The following is a 16,856-nucleotide window of genomic DNA, read 5'->3' as shown; positions in this document are numbered from 1 at the left end:
TTCTGATCACGATTGGAACATATGATTTTTTTGAACATGGACATCTCGGTTTCAAATTAATTCTTGGATCGGATGTTTCGGTCTATTTACATCGGATGTTCCGATGTGTTATTTTTGCCAAGTTTGGGTTGGAAAATGGAGTTCAAATCTGTCATTTTGAATAGATCGGATGTTTGGATTGTGGGGATCGGAACTTCCGATGTGGGCTAAAAAAAGTGTCCAACGGCTAGTTTTTTAAGGGGTCTATTTATACACCCCTTCCCTCTCCCCACTCCAATGACTTGCCATTTCGAATTTGAACATCTCTCCAAAGCAAAAGCCACTCTTCTCTCCTAAGAAAGTGTTCTATCTTTTGAGAGAGATTTGAAAAGAGAGTATGAGTACTAGAAAGAAAAGGTTGGTCTTTGAGCACTAGGTTTCATTTCTGAGCTTTATCATTTGCATTCGTTTCTCTTAGAGATTGAGGATTCCTAGACGGTTAGGAGTTACTCATGAGCCACCAACACGTTTGTGGTGCACCGTGAGAAAGTTTATGAATACCGGATTTTGCCTCCATGAGGAAAGAAATACCACAAGAAAGGCGATGAGTGCTTTATGTAACCTCGGGAAGAAAATGATTGAAAAGGACCTATCTTAAGCGTGATCGAGCCCCTCAACGAAGACGTAGGATCCCCTCAATGATCTAAACTTCGGGAACAACTTCGACTTGTCTCCGTCTTTGGTTATTTCACATATTTTCTTCACTTTATTGCAAGTTCATATATTACTTTATGTTAATCCTAGTTGTATTTATCTCATATAGGATTGCAGCTTGTTACTTGCATTAAAGTAGCTTTAATTTCATTAAGGCAAAGTTTTAGCTTGTTTAGAGGAAAATTTGAAAAAGGCCTATTCATCCCCCCTCTAGGCCGCCATCTTGATCCTTCAAACAAATACTTTTGAGTGGACAAAGTTGCTGATGGAGTCTCAATGGCCTGACTATGTTGGAAATGAGGCGCAACCGGCGACATCGTTGGCGAGCCAAGTGTTTGGTCATGACGGTTATTGACCATGTAGCACCTACGGTGGGCCTCCTCGCCATGACCTTCATCGGCACTGTTAGAGGTGCCGCCTCTCCCTCGGCGGAGGACAATGCAACCGCAATTATCTGTGACCTCCTTAGTGGACGAAGATGGCTTGACCATGTTTAAGATGAGGCATGGCCAGCGACATCGTCAGTGACACCGAGTGGCGAAAGGGAGTAGAGTACAAGGGCATGCGTGGGTGTGAGAGAAAGAGAAGAGGGGTGCAGTGGTGGAGAGGAGGGGGCGTGCATGATCGCTGATTCATGGATGGGGGCATAAGCGTGAGGAGCCTAAGCGGTGGTGGTGCTAACGAGACGTGCGATTGAGGCCTAGGTGGGCACGGAAGGAGGACGAACGGATAAGGCAGCCGTGTTTTCTTAGATATGTGACCTCCTCAACGGACAAAGATGGCTTGACCATGTTGGAGATGAGGCACGATCGATGACGCTGAGCGGCGAAAGGGAGTAGAGGATAGAGGCATGCACGTGTGTGAGAGAAAGAGAAGATGGGTGGTAGTGGAGAGGAGGGGGCGTGCATGATCACTGATTTGTGGACAGGGGCTTAGGCATGGGGAGCCTGAGCGGTGACGGCGTTGACGTGGTGTGCAATTGAGGCCGAGGTGGGTGGGAAAGGAGAACGGGGGTGGCCAAGATGGTGGGGAAGGAGAGCAAACTGATAAGGCAGGTGATTTTTTTGAGTTTTTAGTTTTGCATGATTTTTTTCTGATATTTTATTAGATAGGGAAATATAGAAGGGGAGAGAACGCAAGACGGAACTCATTCTTTATATTAGTAGAGGCTTAACATAATATGAATCATTACCTTGCTATTGTGAACGGAAGAAATGTAAGAGAGTAAAATCCAGATTAACGAAGGGGAATGTAAAAATTACTAGTCGAGTGCGCGCGGCAGTAAACACAGGAACCTAAGCTAAGCTCGAGCGTGCGACGTCGGAAGCTGGAACCGGCCGAGTGGTGACTGGTGTACACGCTGCTCGATCATTTGCTATTTTCAAAAGAAATATATGGTGTACGTACGTACACGGAAGGAAGAGCAAAATGTTACTCCTACTTTAGAAAAGGAAACTTTTGACGCGGATCCATCATTCCATCTGTTGTCGGCCGCGCGCGCGCGAGGGGCAACTGAAACCCGGCCGGCCGGGCCGCGAGCGCCGAGCCGAGCGAGGTTCAAGCATGCAGAGCACTGCACTGCACTGCACTGCAGTGCTGTGTACTCCACCTCACGCCTCCGACCCACACCCTTCACTTGCGAACAAACCTTGTCGATTCCTTACATATGTGAGCAAACCACACTGACAGAATTCGGACCGTTAGTACGTGATGGCTCAAAACCGTCAGAAATACTGCCAAAATCGTCAGCAATAGTACTTTCCTAGATAGCGCGCCTTTTCCGTCGGACAATATCGAAAGGGAAAAACTGTGAAGAGAAGAAATATGGCAAGAGGAGTAGTACGTTGAGGCCAGCTGATTAACGAAGGGAAAAGTTAGACACAGGAACCTAGCTAGCCGGGCCCTGTAACTTTGCAAGTTGGAACTGATCGGAGTGGTGTACACGCTAGGTGCTCATTTCTCAGTTTGCAAAGAAATGGTGTTCGTATAACGTACGTACAAGGAAGGAGGAGAGGAAAAAAAGGTTAGAAAAAGCAAAGTTTTTTTTAGAGTGAAATAGAAAAGGCGAAGCTAACGCGGATCAGTCGCGAGCGATCGAGCTGCATGCGCTTCAGTTTAGTGCTGTGCAGTGCAGTGCAGCGTGCTCCTCCCTCCCACTTCGATCACGAGCCTCTTGCTGCTGGTGGTGGTCAAAGCAGGAGAACGTCGTGTCACGCAGCCAAACACTGGCATTCATTGCGCTCTCTTGTGAATTGAACAAGTGCTAAACATTGCTAGCAATGTTTTCTAGACTAATTAACTAGTGCTAAACATATACTGCTATCAATATCTTCTAGACTAATAAAGAAGTGCTAAATATATATTGCCATCAATATCTTCTAGGCTCATAAAGAAGTGCTAAACATTGCTCGCTCCTGTGAGGCTGTAAGTAAATAATGGGAGTAATATTTGGCAGTAACCACTAGTAGTAGTAAAACAGGAGGAAGCAATTGGTAGTATGCTAAAAGAAAGAACCCAGGGGACTGAACTGCCCTCGAACCAATAATGCTCTGCAAGGAAAGGTAAAGTTAAGCAAGAAACGGTTCGATTCGGCCGCGATCGTGGGTAACCGGCCAAAATCCGGCCGGACGGTTGCGCGCACTTGGCCCAGTCCGGCTCCCCTCACGAGCTCGCCTGCACTCCTCCTAGCCTGCTGCTATACTGTGGTTCCATGGCACGCCCCGGGTGAGAAGCGAGATCCTCACCGTCCAAAGTTTAGACAACCTATGATGCTACACATGATATTTTTTTCATCAGCTTAGCCTTTTAGATGAGTTAGTCGATCGGTATATGTAGCTCAATATAAATCAATATTATTTAATTTATGTCGAGAAAATGATATTTCACTAATGTCATGCATACACATACATATGTGCGGTGGTGGCTCTATGGTACCTCGGTAACTCCACAACTATGAAACACATACACCCGTCACGTTCTTTTTTCACCCGTAACTCTCCATTACTACCGTTGTTTATCGTGAGACTTGTGTTACGCGTTGTTTATGGACCATCCGACAATATATCAAATGGCAATGGTTCCTTTTTCGAATCATACACATATGGTAGTAACTGCACAATTGTATATTTTTGTTACTATTGCTATTTACGGTAAGAAGTGTGGTACACGTTGTTTCTGGATCATTTGATCATGTGCAAAGATAAAATTTCATTTTCTGAATTGCACATGTATGGTGGCAACTACACGGCCATGAGTCTCCATTACTACTACTATTTATGGCTAGAAGAGCCTTACATGTTGTTTCTGGATCATAAAGGTTCCTTTTATGAATCGCACGCGTACGGTGATAACCTTATTTTTGGATCATTTGACCTTGTGCAAAAAGATAAATATTCCTTTTTTTAATCACATATGTATGATGGCAACTGCACGGCTATGAATCTCCGTTACTACCACTATTTACGATGAGAAGTGTCTTACATGTTGTTTCTAGATCATTTTCTGGATCATAAAGGTTCCTTTTCTTAATCGCACGTATACGGTGGTAATCAGACCATCATGAGTCTCCGTTACTACCGCTATTTACGATGAGAAGTTTGTTACACATTGTTTTTAGATCATTTGACCATGTGCAAAAGATAAATATTCCTTTTCTAAATCACACAAGTACAATGGAATATGCACGACCATGAGTCTCTGTTACTACGCTATTACAGTGAGAAGTGACTTACATGTTTCTGGATCATTTTTTCTATCATAAAGGTTCATTTTCTGAATCGCACACGTATGGTGGTAACTGCATGATCATGAGTATCCGTTACTACTGCTATTTATGTCGAGAAGTGTGTTACATGTTGCTTTTGGATCATTTTGACCATGTGCAAAATATAAATATTCATTTTGTAAATTGCACACGTAAGGTGGTATCTGCATGGTCGTGAGTCTTTATTATTACTGCTATTTACGGTGAGAAGTGCATTACATGTTTTTCTTGATCATTTGACCATGTGCAAAAGATAAAGGTTCCTTTTCTGAATCACACATGTATGGTGGCAGCTGCACGGTCGTGAGTCTCTGTTACTACTGCTATTTACAGCGAGAAGTGATTTACATGTTGTTTCTGGATTATAAACTTTTCTTTTTTGAATCACACGTGTACGGTGGTAACCGCACGATCATGAGTCTCCATTACTACCACTATTTACAACAAGAAGTGTGTTACACGTTGTCTTTGGATCATTTGACCATGTGCAAAAGATAAATATTCCTTTTCTAAATCGCGCATGTACAATGGAATCTGCACGGCCATGAGTCTCCGTTACTACCGCTATTTACGACGAGAAGTGCCTTACATGTTGTTCTAGATCATTTTCTTTTTCAGTATCATAAAGGTTCCTTTTCTGAATCACACGCGTACGGTGGTAACCGCATGATCATGGGTATTCGTTACTACTGCTATTTATCGTGAGAAGTTTGTTACGTGTTGCTTTTGGATCATTTGACCATCTGCAAAAGATAAAAGTTCCTTTTTTGAATCGCACATGTATGATGGCAGTTGCACCATCGTGAGTCTTCGTTACTACCGCTATTTACGGCGAGAAGTGCCTTACTTGTTGTTTATGGATCATAAAGTTTCCTTTTCTGAATAGCACGAGTATGGTGATAACTACACGATCATGAGTCTCCGTTACTATCGCTATTTACGACAAGAAGTGTGTTACACGTTGTTTTTGGATCATTTGACATTGTGCAAAAGATAAATATTCCTTTTTTGAATCACATATGCATGATGGCAACTGCACGGCCATGAGTCTCCGTTACTACCACTATTTACGATGAGAAGTGTCTTACATGTTGTTTCTAGATAATTTTCTGGATCATAAAGGTTCGTTTTCTGAATCACACGCATATGGTGGTAATCGCACAATCATGAGTCTCTGTTACTACCACTATTTATGATGAGAAGTTTGCTACACGTTGCTTTTGGATCATTTGACCATCTGCAAAAGATAAATATTCCTTTTCTAAATCACACATGTACAGTGGAATCTGCACGGCCATGAGTCTCCGTTACTACCACTATTTGCGGCACGAAGTGCCTTACATGTTGTTTCTGGATCATTTTATATATCATAAAGGTTTCTTTTCTGAATTACACGTGTATGGTGGTAACCACATGATCATGAGTCTCTGTTACTATCACTATTTACAACGAGAAATGTGTTACACGTTGTTTTTGGATCATTTGATCATGTGCAAAATATAAATATTCCTTTTCTAAATTGCACACGTACTATGGCATCTGCACGGTCATGTGTCTCCATTATTATTGCTATTTACGATGAGAAGTGTGTTACACGTTTTTTCTTGATAATTTGATCATGTACAAAAGATAAATGTTCCTTTTCTGAATCACACATGTATGGTGGCAACTGCATGGTCGTGAGTCTCTGTTACTACCGCTATTTACGGCAAGAAGTGTCTTACATGTTGTTTCTGGATCATAAAGGTTTATTTTCTGAATCGCACATATACGGCAGTAACTGCATGATCATGACTCTCTGTTACAACCGCTATTTACGACAAGAAGTGTGCTACATGTTGTTTTTGGATCATTTGATCATATGTAAGAGATAAATATTCCTTTTCTATATCACACACTTACGTTGGTATATGCACAATCGTGATTCTCCGTTACTATTGCTATTTATGATGAGAAGTTTGTCACACGTTATTTCTGATCATTTGACCATGTGCAAAAGTTAACGTTTTCTTTTCTAAATCGCACATGTACTGTGGTAATTGCACGGCCGTGGGTCTCCGTTACTACCTCTGTTTACAGTGAGAAGTGCGTTACACATTGTTTCAGGATCATTTGACCATGTGATGTTAACGGTTTCTTTTCTGAATCGCACACGTACGATGCTAACTGCACAGTTGCGAGTCTCCGTTACTACTACTATTTACGACGAGAAGTGTTTTTGGATGATTCGATCATGTGAAAATGTTAACGGTTTCTTTTACAAATCGCACACTTACGATGGTAACTGCACGGACATGAGCTAAAATTGGAACTGAATTGCTCTCCATCAGTCAACCCCTACCCATGTCGATCTCCATGTCCATCTCTGGTCCAAAATCCTTTCTCCTCCAAGCCCGGTTTGACCACCGGTTCCACCACTGACACCCGAGCCCACTGGCAAACTGGTAATGATTGTGAGCTAAAATTGGCAGTCGCCTCATGCAAGATCACTGCGCGGCCTCCATTCTTAGCAGCTCTTTAACACCGCTGCTAAAAATCGCCACTGCTCCACTAGCCACCCGCGCCAAATACCATTGCGACCCCTTATGGTCCTTTTGCACCGCTCGCGTATACGGCTACCCAACCTAGGGGCAGAATGGTAAAAGGTCCGTCCTTGAGCGTTACTGACAGTTACCAGTGGGGTACTATATATTCAGCTGCAAGGCCAGCGAGCTAGGCACCACCACCTGCAGCGGCAGCGGCAGCGGCAGCGGCAGCTAGCTAGCAGCGCTCGAGGCTCCTCACGAGCTCCGGGGGGAGAGGGGAGAAGGATGATGAACGGAGGAGGAGGAGGAGGAGGAGGAGGAGGGGGAAGCGGGGCTGGGGGCAATGGGGGTGGGACGGGGTCGGCGAGGGTGCCGACGTGGAGGGAGCGGGAGAACAACCGGCGGCGGGAGCGTCGGCGGCGGGCGTTCTCTGCGAAGATCTTCTCGGGGCTGCGCGCCCACGGGAACTACACCCTCCCCAGGCACTGCGACAGCAACGAGGTGCTCAAGGCCCTCTGCAACGAGGCCGGGTGGATCGTCGAGCCCGACGGCACCACTTACCGCAAGGTACGTACGCCATCTCTCCTCTGTTTGCTTCGGATTCGGCTCGTTTCCAGCACGATTGCTTCCTTGTTGGAAAAGTGTGGGAGTCATGGCTTTGTTTCGTTTGGTTTGGTTTGATCCAATGCTTGACGGATCGAACGATTTGTTGGGGAATTCTGCGATGTATCGTGAGCGGGTGAGCTGTGCATAGTTTTCTTTTCTGGGAAGATTTTACTTCGGTTCTTAATTTGCAGTGTGAGCGAGTGAGCCGTGCATAGTTTTTTAAGGGAAGATTTTACTGTCTTTCGAGGCAGAAAAGGGTGTGGTCTCGCATACCAAATCTCCTTGCTTTCTTTCCTTTTATTTTTAGTTTGTCTTGACAAAACGAGCCGACCCTAGCAATGATGTCTTTTCCGTAATTTGTTAGATGTTCGATCAGTTTACAATGTGCGTTTACAAGATTTTCTTGTTACAAATATGCTGTTTCTTGTATTTTTTTTCCTGTTCTTTATAGGTTTTTTTTTTCTTTGAAGCCTTAGATGACAGCTCGGTTGATGAGTGACAAATGCAACGCTCCTTTTTTATGGAAATAAATGGAAACTGCAATGGTGTCTTTCACAGTTCAGTGACACTAGGATCAGGTCACCAAACGTGCAATTTTAAATCGAGTTTTCTCAAAGCTAGCATCTTTCCCATGACCATTTGCCCTGTTTTGTCCCGCACTAGCACATTTTCTGCATGGTCGATTAATATTCTAGGAGCTTTACAATTTTACAATCTCCTTCTTCCTCCAGTAATATTTTCTGTTGCTGATCATTCTCCTATGCCCGGACAGTAGTTGTTCATGTGTAAGTAAAAAAGGAACCGATTGACATTATTGTAGACGAGCATCTCTCTTTCAACATGATCAACTTCGGAGAGCTGTATGTAGTTCCTGCACGTTTAAGGCTGACGAAGAGTGTTCCTTTTTTAATCTTTATTGAAGCATGCATGCTAATGCCAGGTGTCACCATTTGGCATCATGAGCGCTGCATTTTAAACAAATAAACTTACAATTTGGTCGTGTGCTCTTGTTAGATTCATGTTGTATATTGTTTTTCTTTTTTCCATTTCATACAGAGTTTATTCTTTCATGTCCAATGTGCAAAAAAGCGAGAATGTTTTTAGCTGTTCGATCGTCTGTGTATCAGGGATGCAAGCCTCCGGCACGTGATCTGATGGGGTTTGGCGGGTCTGCTTCGGCGACGATGACTCCCAGCTCGTCGTACCTAATGACCCCGCGAGCTTCCTACGGCCCGAGCTCGGCCTCGTCTTCCTCCCACATCACACTTGGCGGCGGGAGCAACAGCTTCTTCTACGCTGGCGGCGGGGGAGTCGAAGGCGGCAGCCTCGACCCGTGGCTTAAGACCATGTCCTCGGCCGGCGGCACCTCGTACCCTTACTACGGCGCGGGCTCCGCAAGCGCGCCGGTGACGCCGCCGCCCGGCTCCCCGCCGCGCCTCAAGATGGCCAGCTGGAACAACAACCCAGCCGGCGCTACCGGCCGCGTGCAGCCGCCGTGGGTGGCCGGCGGCGGCACCAGCCGCTACGCCTCCCAGCTGCCTTACTCCATGCCACCGAGCCCCGGCGTCCGCCAGGCCGCGGCCGAGCCGGCGAGCTGGCTGCCGGGGTTCCAGATATCCTCCGCCGGGACCAGCAAGTCGGCAGCAGCCTACAACCTCGTGGCGCCGGGCCAGTTCAACGCCTTCAGGGACGCCGGCGGCGAGTCGAGCTCCTCGAGGATGCTCGCTCCGGGACCGGGACATTGCACCGGGGCGCGCTCTCCGGCTGTCGTCGCCGGCGGCCGCGACGCCCTTATGGCCGAGAGCGCTCCATGCGAGCTCTCGCTCGGGGGCGGGCGGACGCTGGTGAGCGCGTGGGAGGGGGAGGCGATCAAGGAGTCCCCCAAAGAGGAGCTGGAGCTCACGCTTGGGAACTCCAGGACCCGCGCGGATCGCTCTTGATTCACTGAGCTGCAACAAGACTGTGCATGGCTTCTGCTGCTGCTAATGGGATGCTGTCTTTGGAGGAGGGACTGAGCTTAGTTTAATCTCTGGCCGACAGGCGTTAACTTTAGGCATATCCTCTTATCTTTTCGTCTTTTTTAAAGAAAAATCTCTCTTTTTTATTTAAGAAATCAAAGGAAAAACAGACATGGCAAGGGACAGGGATGTGTTGATGTGAATCATGTATTGTCAGACAATTGGATCAAAACTAATGGAAAGTATGGTAAACTATAGCGTCAGATAAAGGTGCTGCTGTGTCTGTGTGTCTCAGTCTGTGTGTGCTTTCTTTGGCCAATCATTCGGCTTCTTCTGCAGTGTAGTTCCTCTGCTGATCAAGGTTCTGAAGCAGCAGGTTCTTTCTGCAGGGTTTCCTGGTTTCGTTCTCATCTCTTCAGTTCTCATGATTCGTACAACTGAATCATGAATAGCTTCCTTTGGCGATCAATTTTGTTACGGTTCATTTCCTCTCAATCATTCAAGGGCACTGTGACCGAGATGACATACATCAGACATTGATTGGACACCGCTGCATTACTGTATTTTTCCAGGACCGGACTGAACTGAGCTTTTAGACGAGGCCGCCATGACAGAGACGGACATTCCTTCCATCTACAATGTGCCATGGGTGTGGCAGACATGCGTCACGCCTAGCTAATCATCATGTTAGCTCTGATATAATCGCACGCTCATTTTCATTTCCTTCGTGACAGTATTAGCCTGTCACCTGACCACAGTGCCTGATGCCATCAGATGTTTGTAATATGGCCTCAAACAAAGATACCACATCCATTGTGATCTTAAAATCTTTGCTATTATCTTGTCTGATTATCTTTCAGACAGGGTTATGCTTTGTTCTGATGCTTTGCAAGGACAAAATCACTGCTCATTGCATGCAGCTTACACATCACAACAGGATGGCACACCCAGAATATCAGCTTTTCAGTGTCCTTGGATAGGCCCCTCACAAAATACTATAGTGCCCGTGAAATGCGAATCCTTCTCGGGGTGGGGGACACTTACTGCCCCTGTAGGAGGTGCACAAATTCAACTAACAAGGAAGGGATGGATTAGGACATTCGCATGTACACCGAGAAAAAAAGGTGCAAGCCAAGGAAAACAGTATCGAGGTAAGACCAGGGTTCAACCAACCTACCGTTCTCTGTTGGTTACTGAGGCCGAGCGGTAATCAAAAATTCACGATAACCGTGATAACTGCTCGAAATTTAAATAAAATTTGTTTGATAAAATTTAAAATTTGAGAAAAAAATTGTAAAATTGACCTCTCGGTAACAGGTCGAATTGGACCGGTTACCGAGCGATTTTCTCGATTTATCGAGCGATTTTCTCGAATTTTCTGTATTATCGGTAACTGTTCGGTTTTGTCGGTAACCGCTCAGTTTTGTCGGTAAACACTCGGTTTTCTCGATTTACCGAGCGGGTTTTTCGATTTTCAGTGAAGCTCAACAAAAAAATCCAAAAATTATCTCAATCTTATAAAATCAATAACTAATTCATCTTAGCTTCAAATAAAGTGAAACAAATTTTGTTGGTTTCCTTGTAACATGATCTACATAATAAAATTATTTATACTCATAAAAAAGTTCAAAAGTTTCTGTAAGAAAATGTATTTGTTAAACCAAGTTAAATGCATAGTTTACTCTTTGCTAATCCAAAAATCATGAAACACTTTTTTTTAGTCTTCTTACATGATCCTATGTCTTTTAAAATACATGAACTCATGAATTAGTTATTGTAACATGCAGGATTGTGTAAATATGTTACGACTAGATTAATTCATAACTGACCCATCACACCTCAAAAATTAGTGAAATCACTTTTATTAGTTTATTTATACTATGATTTACGTAGGAAAAATAATAGTAGACATGAAAAAGTTAATTACAGTGTTGTTTCTTAACATATTCACTTTATGCTTGTGAACTTTGTAAAAATCATAGAGAAATTAATAAAACTCTAAATAAAGTGAAATCAATTTTCAAGATCCTCTTAAGATACGTTCTACATAAGAAAAATATGTGTTTGCATGTTAAACTTTTTCTTAATGTGAGTTAATAACTGAACCGCACGCTTCAACTTTTTTCATGTTTTTCAAACTTCCTCCCTATAGAATATGATGCAAACAACATTATCTTTGAAATTTGTTTTCACAGAAGGTCTTAGAATTGTGTCTAGTTTTTTTAGGATTTTTTTGAATTTTTTTTTTTGAATTTTTTGAATTCAAATTCGGTTATCGTTTGGTTTTTGAAACCGAGCCGGACGAGATACCCGATTATCGCATATTTTGATCGGTTACCGATGAATTTTTAAACCCTAGGTAAGAACTGGCCAAATAGATGTAAGAGGCCAGCCCGCACGGCACATGTAGACACAGCATAATTAGAGTATGGCCTATCAAGTCAGGCTATCTAATTGGGTCATTCAAAAATAGATAAAAATATAAAAAATAGATAAAAATAAAAACTAACAAAATCAAAAAATAAAGAAAAAAAATAGATAAAAATGAATTTTATTGATGGATGTCTCGTTAAAAACCTTTCTACTATAAGGAAAAAGGAGTACGACATATGTTCCAAAAAATTATATGGTTTTTAGGAATTTCAAATTTTTTCTTGCAACATGTAATATGCTTCCTTAAATGTCTCGTCCAACTTGTAGACCTTACACATATTTTATTAATGCATATATTATACTTAGTAAATCTTACCTCTTCTCCGTATATTTCTGTATAGATCTTTATGTTGCCATATTAATGATCATGCCTGCGAATCCTTGATGTCTTAATTTATTAATAGAATTGATTTGTTGAAGTGGCTAGCAAGTAGCAAAAGAGAAATAACAAGATAGAGAATTAGAGATGTATGGCCTCGAGTGGTTTTGTGGGTTGTGGGCTAGTGGCTATTTAAAGGTCAAGTGGGTGGCAGGTCGTTTTTGAAAAAAAAAATTCAAAAGATCACAAATAATCAGAAATAATATGGACACATAATTAATTATAGAAATGAGCTTTATTGATATGCTACCTCATTAAAAATCTTTCTAGCAAAGGAAAAAGAGTATAATCTAGCTTAGAAAATAACACGTTCTCATCAGCATCTAGATACAAATTTTTGAATAAAGCTTCAAACTCACTGTCCTTTGCAGTGTGTTGTATTCACACTTTAGCTTGTTTCCAATATTTTACTATAGTGAGTATTTTCACTATCTCACTTATGAGGCTTGCTCTTCTTCGATTATCCTTCCAGTAAGACTAAATGCAACATTCGAAATTGTAGATACGGAAACCATTAACAAATCTCGTGCGAACAGTGAAAACACTGGATATGTCGATTTGTGCTCATGCCACCATTGCAATATGTTGAAATTTGCTTGTTTATGGTTGATAATATCGTTGTTGATGAAGGATATTAGCTCTCCTCTAGATGTTGAAATTCCGGAGTTCGTAGACGATCATGACAAAGAGTCTAAACTTTTTGATGAAGAATTACCTCCACACAATATTTTTCTCCATGATATCTTCGTACTTGTTGGGGGTGCTAGTAGAAGTCGTTGCAACAAACTCTGGTATACTTTGTTTCATATTTACTATAAACATAGAGTAACTTAGTACGAACATTAGCATGATAAGTAAAATAATCCTGGTCAAGAGTATCATCTAGAATTTGGAGAACTCTACAGAAACCTGCAATTCTACGATCTAAAATAAATGCAAAGGCATACAACAAGGCAATTTCTTTCCAATATTTAAAAAATTTAGATTTTATAGGAACTACATAATCTCTTAGGAGACTGTTATTTTCATAGTTGTTTAAATGAGTAGTAATTTCAATAATATTGTGTACTAGTAAACAGTATGTTGTATAATAAACTCTTGAGAAACTAATAGTTGAATCTAAAAAAAGTCTAGAAACTCTAGTATTTTTTCGGCAACATACCAATATCCTTTTGTGAGTAAAGTTTGACCCATATACTGATGATAGTGTATATGAATAAACACTCCAAATGTGTTCTTATATGGTATAATATTTTTAGCATCAAGGAGTAGAGTTTCAACTTACCGGTATGTCCACAACAAATTTACATGGACGTAGACCCATTGCAACATATTATTGTTTATATGCTGCAATTCGTTGGTAAGAGAAATTCATATATTGTAGTACAAAAATCCTTTAGGTATTATGCCAATCTCTTTAAGCTAGATTTTACTATAAGATTGATAATATAACAAGCACACCGTTGATGTAACAAGAAAGATTCAGCATATATTTAACTAAATAACAAAGTAAGAATGTATACTGCTCTAGAGTTTACACCGACATTATCCAAAGTGATAGAAAATATTTTAATTATGAGCCAAAAGTCTTCAACTACTTGAGATATTTTTCAGAAATATTTTCACGATATACGCGTTGTCAATCAATTGGAAACCTGTCATTCTCTTTTTTAGTTTCTAATCATTATTAACAAAATAAGCAACCACACTAAGATAATCCTCTCTAGCCCTACATGCCTATATTCAAGGTTAAAGTAACTGAAAATGTACATGTTTCGAACATTTCTTTAAACTTACTACGACATGCATTATAATATTTTATCATATTCCTATTAGTTGTCTATCTAAAATATACGTGAACCTAGAATTATGAGCCTGCTTAATACAATCTTCAAATGCAGCAGACTTACCGATGTTAAGTGGTATATCTGGTCTTACAATGAAGTGGCATAGCTCTTTCGAGCATTGGCGGAGTCATACTTCTAATAACGAATAGAGTTGTCGGGGTTGTACGTTTGCAAGTTGCAGTGTGCCTCTTCAACTATCCCGTTCCACCTGAGGACTTTACTAATAATTTATTTTTGCAAATATAACACCTAGCATACCTGGCACTTACCCAATCTTATTCTCTGTAGATACTTTATAAGTCTTACCAAACTTCAGAAATAGTGGCTTTTGATCTTTTGGAGTTGATACTTGCTGACATGCATGCACTTATAGAGGCTGACGATGGAGGTGTTGGTACATGTGAAGCAGCTGAAAGTTCACTGCCTGCAACGTTGCTATCAAAGGGGTCATAGTCCCCTACAAGTCCTTAAAGAAAAAAATCATGATGGGTGTATGTATCATGATAGCACCGTCCATGATCAATGTTAAATGACACTATAAAAAATTACAAATATTCAGAGTTAGAAAAAAGAAATAAAACATTACAAAAAATGAAGAAACAAGAAATAATATCAATGCAAAAAATCATCAAGTTTTCTTCAAAATAGTAGGATGATGGTATTGAATTTTTTTGAATTTTTGTAACAATTAAAACCAATTTTGCTAAATTATCATAACTTCTCAAAAATTTTGCGAGAAGACTAGAGAAGAAAATAAGGAAGTAAATATTATTACTGGTGTGAAATGAGAGGATAAAATGGCGAGAACTATGAAAGGGTACGATTTCAACTCCTATTTCCGGATCGGGATCCTCTGCAGTGGAGGAGCCACTGCAGAGGATCATACAGCCGTCGGATCAAAATCTAGCGACTAAGATGATATGCTACAGTACAAATGGAAGTAGAAATCGACTCTACAGTGAACGGAAGTACTGTTGCTCAAGTATTTACTACAGTACCACAATTAATTAATGCAGAGCACTGTAGAAAGAGACACATTATACTGTTTAAACAGTAACTCTCTGCAATAATCGCGATTATTGGAGAGGATCCAGGTCCCCTATTTCCACGTGAGGGGAAGTGTTGCCGTCGCCACCGGCCGCGCCGGTCGTCGCCCCGCCCATCATAATCCTATCCATCGCCGGCGTCGCGCTGTACTCGCCTTCACCTCCTACCTCGCCAGCATCACCGCCCCGACCGCCTCATGGGCGCATGGGCGCACTCCTGCTGCCCTCGGCGGCGCAGCCGTGCCACACCTGCGACCAGGAAGACGAAGAGTCCGAGCTAGAGTTCCTGGACGCATCAGAAACGCCCCGCGAGAAAGCTCCGGTGTTCGACTACTTGAGCAAAACAGAGGAGAACGCCATAATGGAGGAAAACGAAAGCTTCGCATCGTTTCCGCTGTCACGGGAACCTCGTGTCTCCGAGGTGCTGATGCCACTTGCCGACGAGGACGATGCGATTGCGGAAGCTCCTGTTCCAAAAAATGTTTCAGGATGGTGTTGAGCTGAGTCCGTTCACCTGCTCTGTTGCAATCCATGCAGGTGCTGTAGTGGCCAACTTATATCTTGGACAGCAAATTCATGTACTGTCCATGAGGAAAGCTCTCGTAGCGAACCTTGCCGTTGCCAATTCTCTGGTCAACATGTACTGCACTTGTGCAAGCATACTGGATGCAAGGAGGCTTTTTGATGAAATGCCTGAAGGAAACTTGGTTACCTGGAATACCATGATTGCTGGATCTAGCCGACGTGATCCTCTAATGGCCTTGCAGCTGCTTCTCGACTTGGATCTTGAGCCAAATTGCTTGACCCTAACTAGCATTACATCAGCATGTGCTGGTCTTGCAGCTCTGAGATGTGGCTAGGAGGTCCATGGGGCTGTACTTCGGAGAAACTATTGCGAGGACCTAAAAATTTCCAACGCCCTTGTGGACATGTACTCCAAGTGTGGAATGATTTCAGATTCTAAGATGGTATTCAACATGATGACTTGCAAGGATATATTGTCTTGGACATCAATGATTACCGGGTATGAGATGAATGGGTATGTGAATGAGGCCATCAGGCTGTTCAATTCCATGGTCCATGCTGGGGTTCATCCAGACCATGTGGTGTTCATGGGCCTGATTAGTGCTTGCAGCCATGCTGGTTTAGTAGACGAAGGATGGAACATTTTCAGATCAACGATATTTGAGTATAATATGCAGCCTAACAAGGAGATTTATGGTTGCATGAGATTTATGGTTGCATGAGATTTATGGTTGCATCACCAATCTTCTTGCTCGTGCAAGGAGGTTGAGAGAAGCCTTTGATCTCATTGGTGCAATGCCATTTGCTCCTGATGAATCTGTCTAGAGAGCATTGCTTGGTGATTGCAAGATGCACAAAAATGTAGAGTTGGGCAGACTAGTTGCAAGGAAAATCATTGAGACTAATTCTGATTCCGTAAAGACTTATGTCCTCCTTGCAGACATATACGCTGCAGATTGCAAATGGGGTGAGTATTCTGTGACAAGGAGGTTGTTGAGGGGCACAATGAGAGTAAGGAGGTTGGGATGAGTTGGATAGAGGTAACGAATAAGATGTATAACTTTAGCACAGTTGACAGTAG

At 42.3% G+C, this 16,856-nt stretch overlaps 1 protein-coding gene and 1 pseudogene across 1 annotated transcript; both read left to right on the top strand.

Annotated features, from left to right (window-relative positions):
- Positions 1-7,266: 7,266 nt before the first annotated feature.
- On the top strand, positions 7,267-9,670 carry LOC133917425 (protein BZR1 homolog 4-like). Its single transcript, XM_062361329.1, has 2 exons — positions 7,267-7,548; positions 8,715-9,670. Exons 1-2 carry the CDS (start codon positions 7,267-7,269, stop codon positions 9,525-9,527), a joined length of 1,095 nt encoding a protein of 364 aa, XP_062217313.1. The 3' UTR covers positions 9,528-9,670.
- A 5,654-nt stretch (positions 9,671-15,324) lies between these two features.
- Positions 15,325-16,497, top strand: LOC133917802 (putative pentatricopeptide repeat-containing protein At1g56570; annotated as a pseudogene).
- Positions 16,498-16,856: the final 359 nt, after the last annotated feature.

The sequence above is a fragment of the Phragmites australis genome, chromosome 5 (assembly GCF_958298935.1).
Source record: "Phragmites australis chromosome 5, lpPhrAust1.1, whole genome shotgun sequence".
Classification (NCBI taxonomy): domain Eukaryota; kingdom Viridiplantae; phylum Streptophyta; class Magnoliopsida; order Poales; family Poaceae; genus Phragmites; species Phragmites australis.
Note: the sequence above shows the minus strand (reverse complement) of the source record. Positions and strands in the feature narration are given on the sequence as shown.